The 25,374-nt window shown below is 26.5% G+C and overlaps 1 protein-coding gene across 1 annotated transcript; it reads left to right on the forward strand.

Moving 5' to 3' along the window:
• The first annotated feature begins 4,829 nt into the window (after nucleotides 1-4,829).
• On the forward strand, nucleotides 4,830-24,741 carry LOC135929186 (gastric triacylglycerol lipase-like). Its single transcript, XM_065465735.1, has 8 exons — nucleotides 4,830-4,860; nucleotides 6,693-6,829; nucleotides 8,233-8,419; nucleotides 9,839-9,953; nucleotides 12,177-12,327; nucleotides 17,366-17,617; nucleotides 24,109-24,249; nucleotides 24,505-24,741. The coding sequence occupies exons 1-8, from the start codon at nucleotides 4,830-4,832 to the stop codon at nucleotides 24,739-24,741; spliced, it is 1,251 nt and encodes a 416-aa protein (XP_065321807.1).
• The last annotated feature ends 633 nt before the right edge of the window (nucleotides 24,742-25,374 follow it).

Genomic DNA, 25,374 nt, shown 5'->3' on the forward strand with positions numbered 1-25,374 from the left:
AAACATGATATCTTTACGACAAAACATTTGAAAATATTAAATAAATTTTTGATCTTAGAAATTACCATTTGGATAAATATAGTAAATAATGCCCCCTCTGATTATACTATTCATACAAAAAATCTATTTATTTTGTTATCATCTAAATCAGTCCTTTTATATGAATTTTTATTTATTAAAATTTCAATGTAAATTATAACTATGTAATGAAATAGGTTATATAAATAATAATTTAAAATATCACATTATTTAACAATGTACGATTTAGTTTTATTATTAAAATATCATCAAGTGTATCTTTATCTAATCTTGTCCTTAGAGAGCTTACAGTGAGTGCTAATGCACTAAACGCTCTCTCAGCTGAGACCTGAGCGCAAGGAGCAGCGAGAATTACTTAAGACAATTTAAATAAATCTGTATCTTGGTGTTTTCGTGAAAGCCAATATTGTAAAATATCTTGGTTGAATGGCAGTCTTTTGTTGTATAAGAGAGACTTTATTTTAAGTATAATATCACTATTCCCCTCTTCATAATAAACAGGCACTTTTTTGCAATCACGCTCGATATAGAGATCAAGTTTGGTTTTTTTATAATCTTTTGTAGGGGGCAAAATCAAGGTTGGATGTTCTTTATATGGGTCAATAATTTGTAATTGTTTCCAGGTTGCAAATATATGTTCCTAAAATAAAAAAGATATCTAGAGTGGGTTTGGTAACTTTATCCATTATAAATAAATTTTTATATTTTTGAGATTTTATTAATTTTATGATGTCCCGAATTTTGACAAATCCAATTTTAAATATATTTTTATAAAACTATTCACAGCTAATTGTATAGTATGAGCTGAACATCTTATACAGCTTAGACCAAAGCTTTTGCTCATATCGTCTAATATATTGTCTGTATTGTCATAATAATTGTCAATACCCTCTGGTATTTCTTCATCAGAGAAAACTGAAATGTTTTCATCAATACATATATTATCTTGACCGCTCACACTAGTATCAAAAATTTCGCTGTTTGTTTTCATCAACATTTGATAAATCATTTTGATCTTTTGCAATAATATTAACCATTTTAATCATATTCGCGCCGTTATACACTATAATGCTATAAATTTGTTTTAAATCAAGTTGGTATTTTTTTAAAATTGTATGTATCTCTTCTTTTAGGTTAGCACCTGTATGATTTAAGAAGTTCTATCATTCCAAGTGTTCGCACTTCTATATGGCCAACTTTTATATACTGAACATTTATGCCTAATATTGATTTATTATATCTGGTAGCTGTATCAATTTTGAAAGAAATCAGCTTGTTTTTTAATTCGTGTATAATTTGTAATCTAATTTCGGATGCGGTATATTTTATTTTGTCGATCACTGAACGAGTATTTATTTTTATTTGAAGAGAATGACATATGGGGTCTATTAATATACGGAAGCCCTCATAATTGACCATATTAATGGGTAAATTATTAACTGTAGTCAGCAGTACTATAGATTCAAAAACCTAAAAAATAAATATTGATTTTTATTGTGTCATTTAAATATTTTGAAATACTTTTGATTTATCTATTTTAATTTTTTGGAATTTTTCTTTTGCTGTATTTCTAGCATTGAATGACGAATCACTATTAGATTCATCTGCTTTCATTATGGTCGGGTGCTGAGACGTTATGTGCCTTTTAAGATTTGCTAGAAAAATATATTTAAAAATATATTAAATAATTTATCATACATGGTATCGACTTCATTTTTTTGTCACACATGCTGCAAGTCGCTAAATTTTCAGAGGAATCTATTAAAAAATGCTCCTTTAGAATATCTTTAAGAATATTTTTTTTATTTTGGCTTGAAAGCATTATATAAAAATAAAATAAAATTAAAATAAAAATTTTGCTATCTTTAACTTTTATGTTTTCCTTTTAAATTTTCATTTATATTTTCACTTGTTTATTATATTTTGAAAAAAAATCAGGAATTAATGTTATAGAAGAAAAATGAATAAAAAATATTATATTATTGAAGTCAAGTCAGCCTTAGCCAAATATAAAACCCCCCTTTTTATAAATTTGGGATACATTTATTTATTATTTAATGTTTTTTTATTTATATTTTTAAAAAAAATCAAATGTTAAGGTATAAAAAATGTATTTCCCAGATAAGATTCAAAAAATAAAAAGAAGTAAAATTCTTGGTCAGACAACATATTCTTTTCTTTACGCACTAAAAAATGTATTTCCCAGATGGGTGGGATTCAAAAAATAAAATAAAAGTAGAACTCTGGGTCAGACATCAAATTCTTTTCTTTTCGTTTTTTCCATTGCCTCTCCCTTTTATTATTTTTATTTTATTTTTTTTATTGAATTAATTTAAATGTGTTTTTCTTTAAACTTTTTTTTTATATAAATAGTTTTATTTTAATTATTCAATAAGGAGAAAGAAAGAATGTAAAATATAAATAATTTTTACAGGCTTTTCCTCTTGCCCCAGCCAATATAAATAAATTTAAACCATGCTCACCCCTAGTGTTAAAGCTCGTTTTGAGACGATTTTTAAAATGGCTAGCTCAATATTTTAGCCAGATAAATAATACCTAAGCCTCGAGATTTTGCTAATAGATGTCCAAACCTTTTTTCCTTCTACAAATAAATTCTACAGGCTGCATAATAGTATTTTGATTTTTTAATGGGTAAGCGGAAAATAATTCCCCTATAATATTTCTTAGAAAATAACTCACTAAAATTGATTTAATATTTTTAAATTTTTGTCGTAAAAAGATCATTTTTATTTAGTGCATCTTTCTAGTTGAACTCCATTCTTGCATCTAAACATTTAACATATATAATACTATTATCATCAGCACAGAGTGTTTTCCAACAAAATATTATATTAATATAATTTAAAAATAATGGAAATGAGTAATATGATAATTTCAAAAAATATATATGTCGTATGGGGTTTCGGAATCTGTGGGGATTCGGCATTTCTCAATTTTAAATCATTTATTATGGACGATTTTTTGGATTCTAAAAATCTGATTTTACAGGAATTGAATTCCAGCATGTGTAGAGTATTTACCCCATAAATTTCAGCCCATTTCAGAGATAGACATTTTAGTATTTTTTTAATTTATATGAAAAATCCATATAAAAATTAATATAAATTAGAAGTAGTTCTAAAGTTCATGGCAAAATTGTTTGAAATTTACAGTTTGTGTATTCTACTCATGCTAGAATACATTACCGATTAAAATCGAACTTTAAAATTTTTTAAATCGCTCTCGATAAAGGATTTAAAATCAAGAGGTTAGAATCCCATACGACATATATACTAAAATAATTTCAAAAGGGAGTTTAGAATTAGATAATTGTCTAGTTTTAAATTATATCACAACATTTTTACTTATGTTTAATTTAAAAATATATAAAATGAGTAATAAGACAATTTCAAAAATATATATACTAAAATAATTTCAAAAGGGAGTTGAGAATTAGATAATTGTCTAGTTTAAAATTATATCAAAACATTTTTACGTATGTTTAATTTAAAAATATATAAAATGAGTAATATGATAAGACAATTGTCACCTTTATAGGTAGTAAGCTCATTACTACAAAAAATTAGAAAAAGCTTAATAATAGCAATGTCACTTTTCTATGGTACATCTTCATTGAAATTAAAAATGTTCAAAATATATAATTTTACCTATAAGCTTTAAAAAAATTAAAAATAACGGTTATGACAATTGTCACTATTCTAAGATACATATTTGATGAAATTTTATTTTAACATGTTTATAAAAAATATTTTTACCTATTTACTTTTAAAAATTTTAAAAATATTCATAATTAACGATTATGACAATTGTCACTGCTCTATGGTACATCTTCACTGAAATTTTAATTTAACATGTTTACAAAACATATTTTTACTTATTTGCTTTAAAAAAATTTAAAAATGTTGATAATTATCGATTATGACAATTGTCACTTTTCTATGGTATACATCTTCATTGAAATTTTAATTTAACATGTTTACAAAACATATTTTTATTTATTTGCTTTAAAAAAATTTAAAAATGTTGATAATTAAAGATTATGACAATTGTCACTTTTCTATGGTACATCTTCACTGAAATTTTAATTTAACATATTTACAAAACATATATTTACTTATTTACTTAAAAAAAACTCAAAAAAGTTCAAAAATTACGGTTATGACAATTGTCACCTTTATATCCTTTACAATCACTGAAACCATCTTGAAACCATCTCAACTAGCTTATTTTAATTAAAATTATTTTTAAAGGTTCTGAGATGAGTATCTCACTTTTATACTTTACATTAAATATAAAACATTAATTATGATTATGACAAAAAAACATCAAATATTAAAAAACATTTACACAACTTATGAAATAATATTTTTCCAAGATCAAAAAATAAAATAAAAGCATATATCAAAAATTTTATTTTTAAAAAATCACAAAATATTTGTACAAAAAATTTTAGGATCAAAAATGTTTTATTATAATAAAGATTTTCTTACTAAAGATTTTAGTATATTATAAAATTACAAAAATTTTTTCTCAAAATCATAGAAGATTTTTTTACAAAAATTTTTTTTTAATCTTCTTTGAGCAAGCTCAAAATTTTTTTTAGCGAAAAAATCTTCGCATTTTTTGATCTTCAAAAGAGCTACGATCTGTTTGAATTTTGAATAAATGTTAAACCCTGCTTTTATGGTATTCCCGTCATAGCCCGATAATTTGATGTGAGATTTTTTTATGTTTTAATGCCTATTTTGTTACCTATATAATGCGGTATAATGGAGTATCTTGTACCCGAATTGCATCGCCGTAATAAGATATATCTACCTTTTCTTTAATGTACTTAAAAAAGTAACATAAAATAAATTTAAGAAATCATGATTATATTAATTAAATTATTTTCTTCTCAAATCCCACTATTAGTTGGTTCGTTTTTAAAAATTGAGTTATGCTCTTTTAGTTACTATGAGTAGTAGAAAATAATATTATACATTTAAATAAAAATTGCTTGTTTTCAATTCCAAATTATTAAATATAATTGAATGCTGCAACCATATTTTTTTAACCACGACAAAGTTAAGAGATGAATGTATTTTCAATGATCAGTCTATTTATCATCCCTTTTATCTAACTAAGTTCTACAATAAAAATGTAATAAATAAAATAAAAATGAAGAACTTTAGTGGTTGATCTGAATTAAAAACTCGGCTTAAATTATCTATAAATTTTTTAAAATGAAATATATTTCACAAGAAAAATGTATTGGGTTATCATTGCTCAAAAAAAACGGGCTCTTGTTACTTTTCGAAACAAGTAACGATTGGCGTTCCTTTTCCTCAAAAAAGTTATGTTTCATCGACGTTACTTTACAGCACTATAAATAGTCATAAAATAAAATAATATTGAAATTCAATTAATCAATAATCACACTTTTTTTGCTTTATCCCCACCCACTTCCCCTATAGGAATAACATTAACTGCGATGGTGGGAAGATGATTAATGAATATATAGTGTATAGAGGATAGACTAACTTTTTTTAAATATATAATTTAGAACAAAAGTATTTCAAAAATAAAAGAATAATAACATATTTTTTCTAATCTGTGATAATTAGAATTATGAATGAATCTTAGGTTGAATAAACCTAGTTTATAATAGAATTTAGGTTTTTATTTTAAAAATTTAAAAGACCAAGAGAAAACAAAAGAAAAAAAAAATTAATATCGAAAGAATGAAAGGAAAAAAAGACAAAGAGAAAACAGTGAATATGTAGTAAAAAAAGAAAAATAATTAGAATAATTTTATAGAGGCAAGATTATTTTATAAGAACATGGGGGAAAAAAGCAAAATTACATTGTTTTTTTTTCAAAACTATAAAATGAAATAAGTTCTTCCTCTATGCCCACACACATTGTTTATTATACAGTTAAATCTCAAGTCTTTATTTTATATTAGAAAAATTAATATTTTTTCAAATAATATTTTAATCTATAGAATTTTTTTTATAAAATGCTAAAAATGTTCAGAATAAAAGATTTATATCTTGTATTGATTATATTTATTATTCCTTTTATAGTAGATTCCTTAGAAAGGAGCCAAAAGTCTTTGTTTGAATTTGATGATAATTCTGAAATATCGCCAAGCTTTATTCAATTTCAAAATAACAATATTTCAGGTTCAATTTTAATATTAGTAATATTATTTAAGACTTATTTTCAATCAGAACGTTAGCAAATATGCGTATCTAAGAAACATTACTTAAATAATTATAACTAATTTGCATTAATTAACATTGATTCACAAAGTAGGTAAGAAAGTCAGTAATTAATTTTATTGACCTAGAATCAGTGTTACCATCTGATTATAACATATGCATTTAATAATTAAACCCTGTAATCGATGCTCTAAAGCCCCTATCTGATTATTTTAAAACATAGACCTATTTTTGTTGTCATCATAAGGAATTATTTTTAATAATATTAAGAGTCTAACGCTCTTCTTAGTTTCGTTCTTCCTTACACTATTATTTTTCTTACTTAATTTTTTCGCAAAAAAAAGAAGTTCCAACCTTCGAATTCTCACTTTACAAAAGTTTTATATAATAAAAGCATATTTTATTTTTATCCATCATTATAATCAGAAGCAGATGAGTTTTTGAATATCGGACCAACAAGAAATTTCAACGATCATAATCCGGCCCCTGATATATTCCCAAATTATGAGCATGTTCCTACTATGACGAATGTTTCTATAGATCCTCTCATAACTATGAATGTGGTAAATTATAATTTACAACTCAATTTGTATAATGATTTATATATTGTATAACATTATTACTTTGTAAAATATATTAACTTGAACGAAAGGTATCATATCTAACAAGTTTTAAATATTTTCCTGTGAAATGATTCTCTCTTTAATTTATCATAAGTAGGGAAGACGGGATCATGCGAGCCCTAGAAGGCTAATGCAGTTAAACTATATATACTTAATAAATCATATAAAACTTATTTAATCAAAAGATATTTTACTTTTGTCACATTATTTTTTCTGATTTTTTTTAGAGGAAGCAGGAGTTCTACCCGGGAAAATCTAAGCCTAAGCATGAGCGCTGCGGCAAATTTAATTAAACCCTAACCTTTACTATTATTTTAATTAGTCAGTTTTAGCTAGATATTAAAATTTCAACTAGAACAACCCTATTTTAAAATTTGTAAGAACCCAAAATCCATTTAAAATTTTCCAAAATAAAAAAATGTGCTAGTAATTTATATAATGACCATAGATTTATAAGTCTATGATAATACAATAAAACTGGCTAATTTTGACACCGTTAGGACCATAATTTTTGACAAACTTAGACAGTTGCCCGATTTAATATGAGTAATACTAGTTAATAGGAATTTGATTGGGACTCAAAATTTTAATCAAATTATGGAGTTACCCAAATTATCATAAGTCAAAATTAGGCAAGTTTTACTGCATATTGTATTGTTAATTTTATGCTCCAGTGTTTTTGAGTTTGAATAAATTAATATTTCAAGCAAAATGGGGTTTAGATGCTTTTAAGGTAATAAAAATATTTTTAGGCGGTATCCTAGTTTATCATATTTTTTTGATACTTGCTGTTTAGCCTAGGTTACACATTCTTTTCAACTAAGGACACCCTATTTTAATTTGTTTTAAGTGTTTGGTAGCATTGTTTTATATTATTTTTTCCATTTTTAAAAATTTTTCTTTTCTTTTTGTTTTATTATTTTGCTTCTTGGTTTTTTCCCCCGTAACATATGTAGTTGGTTTACTAAATTGATATGTACAATCTTTATTTATAAAATTAAATGAATGACATAATTAAATCTAAATAGCCTTATCGATTATATATTTGAATAATTTCTTGCAAAATAAAATTGAAGTAAGAGTGGAAGGGATTAAATAACAGAAAATTTTACTATTTTATTTTATCACAAGATTAAGAATATTATAAAAATAAACTATCTCCCATTGGTCGGAATATTCTGAAAATAAATTTGAACATTTGATATTTATTCACAATTTAATTATCATAAATAATCTATATTTTCTTATCATCATATTTGAGTAGGCTTGATAAAATTATAATAGGATTAATAAAGTTGATGGGTATTTGACTATAAACAAGTTTTGTTTTATTTAATAAAAAGGAACAACTGATAAAATCACGAGGTTACCCATATGAAGAGCACCAAGTGGCAACTGAAGACGGTTTCCTTTTGATTATGCATAGGATCCCCAATCCGGTATCTGATATAACTAATGTTGTTTATTTACAACATGGTCTACTCTGCTCATCAGCTGATTGGGTTATGACGAACAAGACGCAAAGTTTCGGTATATTTTGGATAAAAAAAATTAATCACTTATGCAAAATTTGATAAGCGGACGAGTGAGACTATTACTTTAAAATGGTCAACGTTGCTTGAAATAGCTATCTTAACAGTTCTCATTGAATACATATTACACTCATTCATCCATCCTATAAAGGATTGGGTTTCGTAAATTTTATAAAAGGTAACTATAAAGGTAATTTATAAAAGATTATACTTTCTAAAATTTATGGTATCAAAAAAAACAAATAAAGTATAATGCAGGAAATCAAATTTGTCCAAAAATGAAATACTTTTCGTATAGGAGTAAAATCATTAGACAGACTTTTGGGATTTAACATATGAATTTTTCCTAATATCGTTATTTCATTATTAGGTGTACAGTGTAATGAGTGTTTTATTTTTACTAATATCTAACTTTACAGTTGGAACCTCATTTATTAGGCTCGATGATGGTTAGAGCAGTTACTAGGGAACTTAAGTGAGAAAAAAATGGTTATAAGTAAATTTACAATGTTTATAATAATTAATAATACTTTATTTTTTTGAAATAACCCGCTTATCATAAGGTTCCCACTTTTAGCATTTTGTTTAAGTTCGAGCCCCAGAAGTCCTATAAATTAAGCTTCAAAACCCTATATTAACTCAATTAATATTAAATTGGAAATATATAGTAAGAGGCATTAGGGGTTCTGAAGAGTCAAATTTCTTCCTCCTTAATTTTTTTAATTTAGCTGGGAATTAATTTGTGATAAATTCATGTCTATTATTATTAATTTATTTTCTATCCATATACAATAACAATATATAAAACACATTTCTGCATTTATATTAAACGCGTTATCTTCGAGCGTTGCGTTATTTAACGCACGGTGTTACAGCTGATATTTAGTAAAGCTAAAATAGAGATAACTATTATATATAATATTTGAGAAAAATCATATATACTTCTTTTGAATTGGCTTTTATTTTTATAATCATATCGTATATTTTTTATAAACGCATAGCAACATATTTTTCCCATATTTTATCATAGTGTTATCATCCTAACAATCCATATTAAATTTATACCTATTTATTAGCTTTTTTTGTAATAACGCTGCAAATATCCCAACGTTTGAACAAAAGGCGTTTAATATAAATGCGGCCTTACCAATAATTTGATATATTCTAATTTCAAAATAAAATATGCTGATATAAGTCATCAAATAAATAAATTGTTGATTCCTTTACTAGCTTTTCTTAGCACGCAGATTCTGACAGAACAGAAGACTATAGTGATCAAGGCGCGTGTGCCTCTATTGTATTAGCATTCCTCGTTGCCTTCTTTCAAAAGCAATCAGAGCAAACACTTTGTTTATTTTATATCGATGAAATAGTAAATCAAAACTTTATAATATTTTATTTGCTATTATATAATAAGCGTTCATATTGCACGATGCGGGTTTCGATGTTTGGCTAGGCAACGTAAGAGGGAACCTTTATTCCAGAGAACACAAAGTCTATACTCCTGATGAATTCGAATTTTGGGATTGGAGGTTTTTTTTTAAAAAAAGAATGTATGTTATCTTATCAGAGAAGAAATATTACTTTTATAAGGACCTTCTGGTCAAATCAATATCCAAGGTTGCCATATTCTAATCTCTTGTTATCGAATAACAAATAACATTCGTCCGTAGACTATCCCTCCTAATCCCTAATTCATCCTACAATACATCTGGACCAGATCGCATTATATAGGCGTAGCCAGGATTTTCATAAAGGGGGGGGTAATTAAAAAATTTCTGGGGCTTCGTCCTCAGACCCCATTTGGGATGCGCCTTCGGCCCGCTTTTACCCGGCCTTCGGCCGGGTTACCTTAGTCTATATATAGTCATAAAATATTTTTACAAGAGAGGAGGTTATTTTTAATAAAAAAAAATAAGCCCGGAACAAATATGAAATATATTTTTATTAGTTTATATAAATATAATAAATTACTTGTATATACATTATAAAAGCATGGTAATAATTTAATCCAAACAAGTATAAGAAATTTATTTATAAAAAGTAAGTAGACATATAGTTGATATTCCTCTATTATATAGAATTAGTTACAAAATACTAGGTAAAATTCCACTTTTACAGACATATTTGACAGTTAGGGAATATATTACAGTTAGTATTTTAACAAAATTTACTAATCAATGCTCTTGATAATAAATATAGTAATAATTTGCATTCTAATATTTAACGCCATCTATTTATTTTAAATAATAATATTAAAAAGAATCTTCATATTATTCATCCCACAATGTCTTTAAAAGATATTTTCTGATGTCCTTATCAATATTTTATAGTTTTCTGTAAAATATATAATTCGCTATATTGGTAAAAATTATTTGATTGTCATATGATATTTGATATCATTAGATATATTGTAAATCTTAACATTCCACTGATTGTATTGTGCTTTAATTTTTTTTATTTAATTTATGATTTATTTTATCAATAGTTTTATAATTATATTTTACTTTTATTTAAATAAATAAATTAAAATTACTCACTTTATAAAAAATTATATTTGATATATTATATTTAATAATTTAATGGATCTATTATTAATAATTATAATACATTTTACTTTTGTTTTAAGACTTATCTTTGGCTTATATTCCATTTCTTAAAAAACATTTTTGGTTCACTTTTTTATATATAAATGCTTTTTCCAAAAATTTATAAATTATGATGAATAGTTTTATAAAAAAATATCAACTTTTACATTTTTTTTTCAAATTATTGTTTAAAATATATGCATACATTTTTGGGGGTCAGGGAGGGGGCGGACTAAAGGGGATATTTTTTATTAACTTAAAATGATATTCACAAAAAGTGATAAATTTTTAAAGAGATTGGGGGGATTTCCCCTTGCCCCCTCCCTTTGGGTACGCATATGTAACATTAATACTATAAAAGCTCTTAATATTCAAAGAAGATCCTTATATATGTCATTTATTTTATTAGAACATCAATAGTGGTAACTTAAACAAGTAGTAACTCTGATGATAAGCTTTGTAAATTTTATCGGTACCCAGATAAAAACCGGTTTAAAGTGGTCGCCATATATTTATAATTTTGATAGATAAACATTTTAAATTCCACTTTTAAATGATATTTTTTGAAAAAAATCAAATGTTTTTCATTCAAGAAATTATTGATTGTGAAAAAGAACACCTAACTAAAAAATCTACTTATTTTTTATGGCGACAAGTATAAAGAGTGAGAAAAGGGCTCATTTCACTTGAGGATAAGGTTGCTACCAATATATGAGTTGATTAAGCGGATCGAATATGTGATCGATTTATTTAAACTATTCACTGCAAGTATTTTTTAGTCAATCACTCTGATTCTATTTTATATCTGTCATTTCTTTAAGCTAAGTGAGAGTAGAAAAGCTATTCACTCTCAAATTTTTTTTCTATATACTGAAGAACAAAAAATAAAATGAAAATGTTTAACTTATTCTTTTATAAATATTTTTCCGAATCATTCCGATCCCAAGGTTCAGATATGTTCCTGGTAGATCTATTTCCGGTTCCTGTTAAAATCCTTAAAATTTTACCTTATAATAATTGAGAATAAAGTCGATCTATTACACACCTAAGTAAAAATAATGCTTCTAGTTTGAATCTAAACTCATAAATAAATAAAATAAAATTTAACTTTTGATAAATATGATCTAATTTCTATCAAAACCAAATTGATATTTCTGATATAATTAGTTGGGAAGAAATGGCCAAATACGACCTCCCAGCAATGGTAGATTACATTTTGTACAACACCAAGAAGGATAATTTGTATTACGTTGGACATTCGCAAGGCACTCTTATTGCCTTTTCCGCATTTTCCGAAAATTTTAACCTGGCTAGCAAGGTATCTTACATATAATAATATACTAATTCTATACTTATTACTATTTGTGTTAACCCTAATCAGTTGTTATATTCTTTTTGATTCCAAATCATATTACTCCCTCCTCTTAAACGAGAAGGATTGAATTTAGTAAGTAACTTAGCTAGTGTTATCGAATCTTGATTTAGCCGATTTTTTTTAAAGGCTACCTAAATCAAGATTTTAAAGAAAAATATAATACTTAAACCTCGAGTCGAGATTTATACCCTTTTTTTTATAGATCAACCAGTGACTTTGACTGTTCGCGCTTTTATTATCCAAAAATATAAATGAGGTATAGTGGTAAAGTAATTATATTGGTAAGATAATATTAAAGAAAAAATATAAATTACAAAATTCAAAAATGAATAACAATAAAAAGCAATATAAAAGCGAGATATCTAAAATAGCCCGGGTGCACCTTCTAGAAATGAATCTATTTTAGAATGAATCTTCATTTTTGAAGCGATGATATTTGAAAAGTCGTTTGATGGCATTTTGTAATTATATTTAAAGTGAATGTTTTTAAGATGTGATTAACCCTTCATTCAATGAAGAAAAATAAGATAAATTTTTTAGTGGGGTTTAATACCCAATTTCCAATTTCAAATGAATACAACTCTATTTCTCTTCATTAATGATTTTATATTTTGACATTATGATAGAACTAACCTTAGAACTTTATAAATGTTTATTTATTTTAGATAAAAAAATGTTGAGGATAATTATGACTTGTGTCAAAATTTCTTTAAAAAAAGGGTTAAAAAAATTAACTCTACATAGATTTTCGTCCACCATCCTTTCTCTATTACTGCTTTTATCTCCTCAAGATTAAGCAGTTCAAGTTTAATACCTTCCTGTCATGATCTCGATCTAAAAAGCGTTATTCACACTTGTGTGAACAATTGTCAACATGCCATTAGCAGACCCACATCTACCCATCAGAAAGCTTGTGATATTCCCCTAGTGCCTCCGTTGATTTACTCTTATCCAGTTATACATTATAACAATGTTCCCAAGCTATTTTGAATTCTAAATCGAGCTACAAATGACTTTGTGTTATTCCAATCAAAAATCTCGACTTTTTTCTCACTATTGAAGAACTTCATATATCTATATTCAGTTTCGTTCCATATATTATTGTTCTTTACCACCTGATTACATAGGACACCATCACATTGCAGATATTCCAAAAGCCGTCGTCAACGGCATACAAACATAAATAATTTTATTTCAAAAGCTCTTAAAAGGGTCAGTATCCCAAATACCCTGCCGAATCATTTATGCTCATGCAACAACATAAAGCTCAATCGTGTGAGCCTAATACCTTGGTCCTCTGGAATTTCAGTTGCTTGGGATTACCAATGTATAAATTTTTGGACACGATCTAATAGAAATGCCTCAGAAATTAATTTGGCAGAAATCTTGAGAATAAATAACTATTCAGACATAGCTAGCGTAGCTTTATTCCACTTGTCACCAACAGAGACTTTCATGGGTCTGGATATTTTGGTCAGGCTCTGCCTAGGCTCGCAGTAAAAAAAATTTATAGGCCCAGGCTTGGCCGGCACATTTTAAAATCCTAAACCTATAAGATTCCGAAGCCCCCGGTAAGGTGCAAAAATTTTGCACCTTACCGGCCCGAACCCATATTCAAAAATTTAATTTTTTGTATTCAATGAAAAACAATATTTCAGTTATTTAGGCAATATTTTGGTTTACTAAAATTTATTAGAAGAAAAAAATTGTAATATTTTTTTAAGCTAGCAACTTATTAAATAATCTAAGTTTAAATTAAAAAATTTGAACCCAAGCCCGACCCAAGCTCATTAAAAAATTATTTCAAAAACCCAGGCCTGCTAGAAAATATAGTATTAGACCTATACTTGGCCCTTGAGCTGGGCATTTTAATTAAGCCATATAAATAGCAATCGTAATGAAGCTTTCTATTTCAAACGCCATTACGATAGCTATAAATCAAACCAATTGCATGTTCCATATAGCAATGCAAACAAACCGGTTTCACTTTTGCTATTAGCTAATTAATTGTTTGTTTTTTTAAAATTTTTTTTTTTTTAAATATAAATGTTAGCGTCAATATGTTTTTTCGGGCAATGTGACATTTCAGTTTTAAACCATTTTTTGAGCGCTTTTTCTTAAAATTTAAAAATCTGATTTTACCGGAAACCTTAAATAAATAATATTGGTATTAAAAAATATGACTATATAATTTCAAATATATATATAATTTATTTATTTTTTATTGCATTTCAATAATAATAACATTAAACTGTCATCTCCTATTCCAGAGCGACGATCAGAAAGAATAAGCTTTGCTGTACTAAATAATTGTTCAACTCTAGCACTTGAGGGCAATGCAGTATTATATTCAATATACATATATTTTATAAGAAAAATCATCAAATAAATTCATTTGAGTAATATTAGATTTAATAAATGCGTCTAGAGGATTTTCAATAATATTATAATTTATTGGAAAAATATTATCTAAAATAGGTAGCGTTTTTGATCGGGCTAGGGTATTCTGGTTTGGTAGAGAGTTATTTAACGTTACAATTGCCCTATCAAGTTGACCTTTGGATTCAATCAAATTCAATTCAACTTGTATCTAGGGTGAAGTAACAGCTATGTTTAACATACAGATAATAAAGATCATAATTTATAAAATATTATCATTAAATAGATGAGTCTGATGTTAAGATGAGATGTTAATATAATTATTTATTGTGATTTTTAATTTATAATATAATTCTTGAATAATGTCCTATGGCCAGTTGAAACATACCATATTTGGATTGTACCATAAAATCAACTTAAACATAAACTCAAAAACTATTATAGATAAAGCTTTGATTCAAATTTTATTTAAATATTAAGGATTGAGCTACAGTTTGATATAATACCTGTAAATGTTTTTTCAAGTAGAAGCTACTAGTCTTGATTGAAGATAAAACCTTCTGGCACATCTTGTAACGAAATTTATACCATGTGTTAATTTTTTTTATCGAGATTAAAATATTTTGCGAATTTAGAAAAAAGAAATTCCATATTATCATTATTTTCTTGGGAAATTACTTTGTCGACATGATCTGTACCAAAATTATCTTTAATATCAATCTCTATTGTCGTCATTTTAAATTTTTAATATTTTGAAAACTAGATTTATAATACATATTTTTAAATATAAATTTCAATTAATTAAATAAAATAAAAAGATCATGATTATAGAATTAATTATAGAATTATAAATATATTATAATAATTTTTATGGGTATTTATTGTATAAAATTGAAAGTAGCGAAGAGTCAAGTAACACGCTACTTTGCTACTTTCTAAATTAGTCTACCACTATCGCTAGCTTTTAAGCAAAGCTACATCTACTGAAAAAAGTAGCGCGCTACTTTACAACACCGGAGAGCATCTTATATTCTTACGTAATTTTTTTGAATTTCTTCAATTTATAGATATTTTTATTTTTTATGACGAAAATCTTATAAATAATGATATATATATGACTTTTTTTCATTTTTTTTTTGAATTTATAAATGTTTTTATTTTTTTATGTACATCTTTGAAGTTAAATAAATAAATTATAATTTAGAGCAGCTCAGTTTCAGAAAAAATATTTTAAAAAAATACACAATTGGATTCTAATTTATGATCTTTGACCCCGAAAGCAAAATTGAAACGACTCAAAGTGGATATCGAAAAAATACTTTAAATTTTTATATAGTGTGTTTGACAAATTTGTAAAATACAGCCTTGCATTTTAATAATATAATCAGAGATCGGGGAGGTATAATGATCATTGATTTTAAATACTTTTTGATATCTATATTGGTCAGAAAAAGTGCTTATATTTTGCAAGTATAATAAAGTTATTTGTATATAGATTTATGTAATTCTAATATTTAATTTTTAAATAAACAATATATTAGTAAATTATAAAAGTTAATTTTAAATTATATTTAAAATATATTTGATTTTGTTACTCATATTCATTTACCCATTTAATATAATTTTCCTATAAGATTCATTTCTACACAAATTCATTCGTACCCAATACTAACATGTTAAAATGACTGCTATTCATTGTAAAATGGATTCATTTAAAAATGTTAAACTAATATATCATTGAAAATCCACAGTGTTTAATATCGTCTGCTCTTATTTTACCACTGGCAACAGAGCTCTGCAAATTCAACCGGCCCGAAATATTTTAAAATTTTTAGGCCTGAGTAAGCTTGATCCCAAATTTTTATTTTTTCAAACCCTAGTCCGGCCCCGCCCCAAATTTTTAATTAAAAAAATATAAATTAAACATATTTATAGAGGTAAATGAAGTAAAAATGACTAATTGTTTGTCCTTGTCAGAGATAAATTCTAATTATCATTATATTTTGATAAAACAAGAAAAAACATTATTTCCTACTTTATTTTTTACGGTTTTTTAAAAATATTTTGCAGGAGCTGGTCGGTCTTGCGTTGTAATTTTCTCATTAAACCCGACCCGAATTTTAATTATAAAATTTTGCAGCCCTCTCCAGACCGAGCGGCGGCCGGATATACAAACTGAGACGGGTTTAAAAATGGTTTATATTAACTTCTCCCTAAAGTAAGAAAATATGAATCAAAATATAAGTATTGAAAGATTTTTTCCTTTTGATCATCAATGCAACTATAATAATTTCCTGAGTAATTAAAGTCATCCATGACCGGTTTAATCAATTCTTAAATTAGAATTTTTTAAAGTGGTAAGGTGCCTTTAGATTGAAATTATAAAATGGTCTCTAATTATTTTAATTACCAAAATTGTTTTGGAGTAAAAATACCGTTTTGGCAACCATGTGACTAGAATCCATTTGGTTTTATACTCAATCTAAATGCAGCTTCCCAGTTAAAAAATCTGATTGTGGAGTATTCTTAACTGGTTGACCTTCACTACGATTAAGCAATAATTATAAAGCTTTTCAGACTCTGACCCTTACTAATATTTTAGATCAAGATGTTTTTCGCTATGGCTCCTGTGGCATTCCTGGGCAATCTAAGATCCCCTATCAAAGCAATGGCAGGTATCAGTACAAATGTAGAATTTCTTTTAGACACTCTCGGTAGAAATGAATTCCTCCCCAGCAACGCTATTCTGCAGATGATGGCTGCCATAGTTTGCGGAGATAAAAGATCCCTAAATATTGTGTGCAGTAACTTACTATTTTTAATAGTAGGCTTTAACCCCGATAATTTGGATAAGGTATCGTAATTTTATTTTTAAAATCTGACGTAAACTTATTTGTTTTCTGTCGAAACATTTACATTCGAAAATATATTTCACAATTAATTTACATTTGGGTAAAGTGACAATAAGAGGTGTGCAATAGACGGTTTCTTACTCGTCTTATGGACTGGCATGGGTCAATAGGAACCTGAAAATTATATTTTTTGAGGTTCAAGTTTGTCCAAGGTATAATGGTAATTTTTTTTTTAGATTTAGACCCAATTTTTACATCCTATGGGGAGTAATTCTCAACTCAAATTCATAATATTTATTTCATTATCTATTTTAATGTTATGTAATAATAAATATTCAGTTATAACTTTGATATTAAATGATGTTCACATATTATTTTATTCAATATATTACAAAATGATTATGTTCCAACTCAAACTGGCGCGTAACAAATGGGGTGGAGAGGGAGGGAATTCAATTTATGAGGGGGGAGGGGTACTACCTAATAATACGCCTACGAATTCAAGGAAATTGTTGTTACAACAGCTAATTTATTTTCAACTTCTATTCGTCTTATACATGACCTTTCAGATTTCACAGATTAATTAAAAAAAGTTATTAAATTTTATTAAAATCTATTTATAATATATCTTTACTCTAACCAATATCTCTCAACCCTTTAATCAGCCCTAACTCATATCTCTCTGGTCCACTTCCTTACTTCGGATGCTTGTTTAATTTAATTTTAAATATATTTCATCCAATTAAAAAAAATTTCTCTAGTTGAACATTTCCTTGAATTTAGCTTACGAAAATGAACAGTAAATAATTATCACCTGGTTTGCTTCAAAACCTTTTGGTATTTTTTAAAATCATTTTATAAAATTATCAATGAGGCAATAAAAGGAAGAATAGGAAGAAAAATAAGCATTAATACTTTTTAGGCCACACGCCAGCCCTATAGTTTATTGATGATGCTACGGATGCCGGCCCTGCAGGACTCTAATGAGTGGCAGTTTAATAAAGTTTAAACATTGTGAGGGCTAAAATTTTTAAAACAACTGGTAGACGGGCAGGTAAATTAGAGATATTTACTGGCGAAATTTGCATATAGAAAGTTAATTTTTTTATTTCGTAAGCATATTTTATGTATTAAATTAAAATAAATAATGAGAAAAAAAAATCTGTCAATTTTAAACATTTGACTGGCAGGAAGGCTAAACAAAATTAAATATGGGAGATCGAATGAAAACCACTCATTGCAGACCTCTAGTTTAAATTATACTGTATAAATTTTTACATAAATTTGAACATGGATCTTGTTCATAAATATAATAATAATAATCCATCCATGATGAAGATGAATAAAGAAACGATTTGGAGTCACTTTATCACGCGACACTTTATCACGCGACACTTTATCATGCGACACTTTATCACGACGACACTTTATCACGACGACACTTTATCACGACGACACTTTATCACGACACTTTATCACGACGACACTTTATCACGACGACACTTTATCACGACGACACCTTATCACGACGACACTTTATCACTCAGTCATTTGATAACGCGACACTTTATCACGCGACATTTTATCATGATATACTTAAAACTTAATTTAATATAATTGAAAAGTTAAATTTTGATAATATCTCATTTTTTGACTTTCATCATAATATACTTAAAACTTAATTTTATATATTTGAAAAAATTAAATTTTGATAATATCTCATTTTTTGACTTTTCCGTCTAAATTCCAATATTTAAAAAATTTAAATTAATTTTTTTTATTGAGAAAAACTCATATTTTAATTTACATAAATATAATTTTTTTTAACTTAATTATCATCTTATAATGGGAAACAGGAGACAAGCAATAATTTTCCATTTATACTTTTTATTAATAAGTAACTATAAATCAATATATCACGAGTAAAAAATATAAATTATTTATAATATATTTAAGTTCACGAAATATGGGCAATAGCTTTTAAAAATATTAAAGAATCCGACAATCCGTAATTTGAAACACAAATCTGAATTCGTCTTTTTATATCTTCATATTTCTTTGATAAGTACGGTGTTGTTCCAATCACGACTTGAAGATATAGAGCTTTATGTTTCTGCATATCTTTTTGTATCCCATCTAAAAATTTCCATAGTGTTGGATGAGAACATTGGTATAAGGATTCAACACAATTTGTTGTTTGGGCGACACCTTCTAACGTGGAATTGTGTTTATTCCATAGTCTTATATTATATAAAGGCGCTGCAAAGTTATTTCGTTGCCCTATAAATATATAAATTTATAATAAAAAAAATATTTTTTTACTGGGATTTCTACGTCCTCGGATATAGGTCTTCTCAAAGTAGGAAATTAGTTCAGATGAGCCATTCAATTCACCAAATATTTTTGCCAAAGTATCAAATGAGTTTCCAACATCATCCTCTTGGACATATGCAAGAGCCGATAAACACCTACTATATAATCGAAAGTCGTCATTCGACTCATACATCTCTTTTAATCCCAAATCGTTTATTTTTCTATTAACGCTCTGTTTTAGATGAAAATAACATCCAAGGATATCTGCGAGTGGATACCCAGCTCTAAACGCATTTATCGGTGCCTGTTCGAAATCCACCAATATTTTCCTCGGATGCGCCCCTGGTAGTAATTGTTTCAGCTCCTATAATAAAATTTAAATTACATCTCTTAAAATATATAATATGATTACTTTTATCATCCTTGCATATGTATGCGCCGTTTTATTTGGTAATAAGCAATATATACCAACAGGATTCGCGCGGTGCAATTTGAAAGTGGATGGTATAAAGTTGGAAGAATATTTCAGGTACAATTTTAAAGGTACCATCACATATCCATATATCCGATCTTGATAATCCTTCGAGTAGTTCGACCGGGCTCAACATTATAAATCTTAAATTATCATCTGGCCCAGAATCGTATTTGAGAATATCCCTGTAACATTCCGGATATAAGAAAGTGAGATCCTTAGGGATAGGAGGCAATATAATGGTAGAGATCAATTTTTTATGCCTTTGTAAGGATCGATAAAGGGCAGACTTATTTGGCATAACCATCAAGGTATTATTATCATAATTTAACAATGTTGTTGCATGGACCAAAGAAGGACTAGAATATTCACTTAATTTGGATTTCATTTCTGATATTGCTTTTCGGGCATAAGAATTTGAAATGTTACCCTCATGAGTATGATCAAGGGGACCTTTTAAGATATCATTCAATTTTGTTGTAATAAAAGAATGGCATTTTAGAGATTTATATTTGGCGCATCTCCAGCATATTGATTCATTTTTATTTGTCCTAAATTTAGTAAATTCGTAATTTTGATATAAAAGGGTAGGTTTATTTTTCGATGTAAATCCTAATTCAAACATTTTAATTAATAAAAAAAATATTCTTTAATATATAATAATATAGAAAATTGAGGTATATATAGAAAAAAAAATATTATTATATTTATGGGTAAATACAAAACCTTAATTTGTAAAAATTATAAATCTTTGTGAAAAAACGATTAGCTTAAAAAATATCAATAGATAAACACATTAATTTAAGTGTGGTGTTTTATTGATTTATAGTTACTTATTAATAAAAAGTATAAATAGAAAATTAGTGCTTATGTCTCCTGTTTTATATAAGATGATAATTAAGTTAAAAAAATTATATTTATGTAAATTAAAATATGAGTTTTTCTCAATAAAAAAAATACAAAAAAAATTAATTTAAATTTTTTAAATATTGAAATTTAGACGGAAAAGTCAAAAAATGAGATATTAACAAAATTTAACTTTTCAATTATAATAAATTAAGTTTTAAGTATATCATGATCAAATGTCGCGTGATAAAGTGTCGCGTTATCAAATGACTGAGTGATAAAGTGTCGTCATGATAAAGTGTCGTCATGATAAAGTGTCGTCGTGATAAAGTGTCGTCGTGATAAAGTGTCGTCGTGATAAAGTGTCGCATGATAAAGTGTCGCATGATAAAGTGTGGTGTGATAAAATGTCGCTAGGCGAAAGAAACAATTAAAAATTTATAAAATCAAGTGAGTTTTATCCGTAACATATAAATTATAAGCGAATAATAGAAATTTGATTATAAAACAAATAAATTTAGCCATGAACGAGTAAACTTATAAATATAAAAGATGATGTTGATGCATATTATAATAAAAAAAATAAGGAACCCAACTATATAATTTTCGCCCTGAATAAGATAGGATACTCTTATAATGAAATTTTATATATTAGTTTTGTTTACCATAAATTAAGAAATATGAGGGGGGATATATAAAAAATTAAACGATGGGGAGTATATTTTTTATTTGCCTGAGCATGAACATCACTATAGACGTCAGCTCACTCTAGAGAAGTTTAAATAACTTGCTATAAATAGCTATTTACCGATAATTTAGACAGAAAAGTAGCGAGCTACCGCTATCGCTATTTGCCAAAAAAAGTAGCTCGCTATTAGCTACTATTTTTTATAAGTAGCTTTAGCTACTTTTTATAAAAAAATTTAGAAACAAATTTGTTTAATTTTTGCTTATAATGTTATTGTATAGTAAATATAAAATCAACATTTATAAATATTAAAATATAGTTAGTTTTTATTATAAAAACGTTTATGTAATAAAATATTTATGGTAATTTGTTGCATTTTATAAGTTTTTACCTAGTGTTATGTGTCCAAATATCTGCTGTGGTATATATATATGATATCTCTGATAACTCTACTATTAGAGCATCTTTCATCACTTTAAAGTTAAGTGCTATTTTATTCATTAGTGTCTGTCGACATTGTCGACATAAAATTGTTGTACGGGGATAGAGTTTTAATCTCATGGTAATGATGGATTATCAACCAGTATTGGCTGAACTGTATCAACTATAAAATCAACAATAATTTTATCAGCCAATTTTTGAGAAATATTGGCATTTGGATAATTAATTAATTTGGTTTGAATTGAATTAGTCTTTTTGGATGTAGAATCGCCTATACCAAAATTATTTAAATGTTTCTCCATTCCCTTATAGCTATTGGTATGAACAGTCTTATAAAATAAATACTATTAGAATGTAAAAATGACAATTTACCTTTTGGTGTTTTTTGAGGTTATAACTGGATTGATTTGAGGAAATATTTTTTTTACATTTTAAATAAATAAATTTAAAGCCAGTTTTGGTTTTTATATTTATTTTAAAAAAATTTTCAAATCTAGGGAGTGGGAAATTCAAAAAAAATAGCGATCTAAAAAATTAAATAATTACAAAAAAAGTAGCCGCTATTAGCTATAGCTACCAAAAAAGATAGCGCGCAGTAGCTCGCTACTTTAACCTCTGAATTTAGTTGATCTTTATTAATATAATTACACATAAAATGTCATATTCAGATCCCGCTTAATCCTTTTCTAACCAGCGTCTAAGCAATTTAACCTAATCCGGTTAGAAATAGGTCAATTAGCGCGTAAAGCCGCTTTAAGTGTAAGCATTACTTCTTTCACAGACATATCTAATTAAATTAATGCTTGGCTAGGAAAAATATGTCAATTGATATGTTATTATTAGATAAGTTATTTTTTTGTAAATCTCTTTTCCATTCAGGAAATAATTTTTATCAATCTTTTATCAAACATGCACTTCTTTTTATTTAAATGTGATGTCAAGTGAATTTTTTTTTTCAAAATTAGAAACTTGTGTGATAGAGGGGAATTGTCCTATAAATAAGTAAAATGGCATTATTTTTTGTGTAAAATCATAAAAGGTTTAATAAAAACTCAAAGAATATTCGTCGATTTATCGTAGGTAATATTTTTGTACTAATGAAAGAGAGAAAATAAAATGGCAAGTTAATAATAATCATATACTAGAACATCAAAGATATGGAGGGTTGGCCAGCGAGTTAATTAATGTCAAAGAAAATATTTATTTAAAATAAAATATCACTTCAAGGCTCTTTTTTTTTACTCTTCAGAATATTAAGAATATCAAATTCTTTAAATAAAAAACGGGAAAAAAAGGAAAAACCTTCATTTAGGGCAAAAAATAATAGAAATTATATCTCTGGTCAAAAAAGTTGCAAAAATTTGTAACTATTATTAAATTAATTGATATATTGACGTCTTGACTCAATCGTCAAGATATCCACAAACTTGTAAGGCTAAGGCAGCTAGATGAATAAAAAAATTAAATTGCAATCAGCCTTGTTTCTAGAATGATTTTAATTCAAATATAGTAAAGCGGAAAAGTTTTTAAATTATTTAAGTTCCTTTTTTTAAAAATAAAGATCAAAGTTATGGCTATTTATTTTCAAGTTTTAACTTCTTAAATAAATACACAATAAAGGAAAGATTATTAAAAAGTAACTAATTTTACTTTTTTAAAAAAAAATATATATTGGAATTGATTTTCAAGTTATAAGAGTACATATATATTCGTTAATGTTCTATCTGCTTTAGGCTTTGGTTCCAGTGCTGGCCTCGCATGTTCCATCTGGGACATCTTCGAAAAATTTCGTCCATTTTGCTCAACTCATCACTTCAAAGAAATTCCAGAAGTTCGACTTCGGGCTTTTAAAAAACTTGGCCATTTATAGATCAGTTTCATATTTGTTTTCTAATTTTTAAAATTTTATTCTTTCTCTTTCATTCTTTTCCTTTTTTTCCCCTCTATTTATTTATTTCTATTCATTTATTTTTCTTTTTCGAAATTTTTTTAAAATCATTTTTCCTAATCTAGGACGAGATTAAATTAATTTAATATAAAATTCTTTAAATATATGATAAAATTGGAGGGTATGTGGCTCGACGTTGACTGACATTCTTTCTTTCATTATATTTTATATTCGCATATAGAGTACTCCCCCAGATTATGACTTATCTAAATATGATGTACCAACGGTAATACTTTGGGGGGACCAAGACTTGATGGCGGGTCCGATCGATGTATCTTATTTGATTTCCAAACTGAAAACCGTTAAAGCCTCTTTTAGATACGAAAAGTACAACCATATCGATTTCTTGTGGGGTCTAGACGCTCCACAATTATACTCTAAAATTATGCTTTACATGAAACCTAAGGCAAATTTTTGAGTCCATTCTGTATTTTTAATAGACTTTTATTACAACTGCAGGTAATTATTCCTTTTTTTAGTTTATAAAAAAAGTAATTCGCCATTTCATGACTATATTTTATTGCAAAATGATATTTTGGACTATTTTAAATTTATTATTTATCATAAAATTACAAGCTACATCCTTCATATCCTCTCTTATTTTATTACATATGATTTATAATACTTCGCTTTCGATTACATATTGATATTTCAGTAATCCATATCTTTTTAATTCCATTTAAATTCTTATATTTTTTTTACCAGCAAATAAAAGTGTTGCGAAATCATATTTTACTATCGGAAATTGTTGTTTCCATTATTGTATAATTTATTAAACTTAATGTATGCTGTAAAGAATTTGCTTATTTAAAAAAAAAAAAATTTATTTCTTCTTTTAATAATTATTTTATAATAATATAACAATAAATTAGTTTTTTTAAAAAAATTCGTTTAAACAAATAAGACACTGGATAATTTTCAATTCTGACAAAAATCTCATTTTTATAAATCTTTTATATAATTGTTTAATTCCTGATTCAATAAATTTTATACATTTAACTAACTCCGAGCATTGCACGCAATAACAAAAAAAAAGTAAAGTGATCAAACT

The sequence above is a fragment of the Gordionus sp. m RMFG-2023 genome, chromosome 1 (assembly GCF_954871325.1).
Source record: "Gordionus sp. m RMFG-2023 chromosome 1, tfGorSpeb1-WG-v2, whole genome shotgun sequence".
NCBI classification, from domain to species: Eukaryota; Metazoa; Nematomorpha; class Gordioida; order Chordodea; family Parachordodidae; genus Gordionus; species Gordionus sp. m RMFG-2023.

What these genes read in the sequence shown, in the direction of transcription:
- LOC135929186 (XM_065465735.1), top strand. Translation starts at nt 4,830, where the DNA reads ATGGAGTATCTTGTACCCGAATTGCATCGCC. An exon ending in TGTACCCGAATTGCATCGCC is followed by an intron (nt 4,861 to 6,692) that starts GTAATAAGATAT and finishes CATTATAATCAG; the next exon opens with AAGCAGATGAGTTTTTGAAT. An exon ending in GAACAAGACGCAAAGTTTCG is followed by an intron (nt 8,420 to 9,838) that starts GTATATTTTGGA and finishes TTATATAATAAG; the next exon opens with CGTTCATATTGCACGATGCG.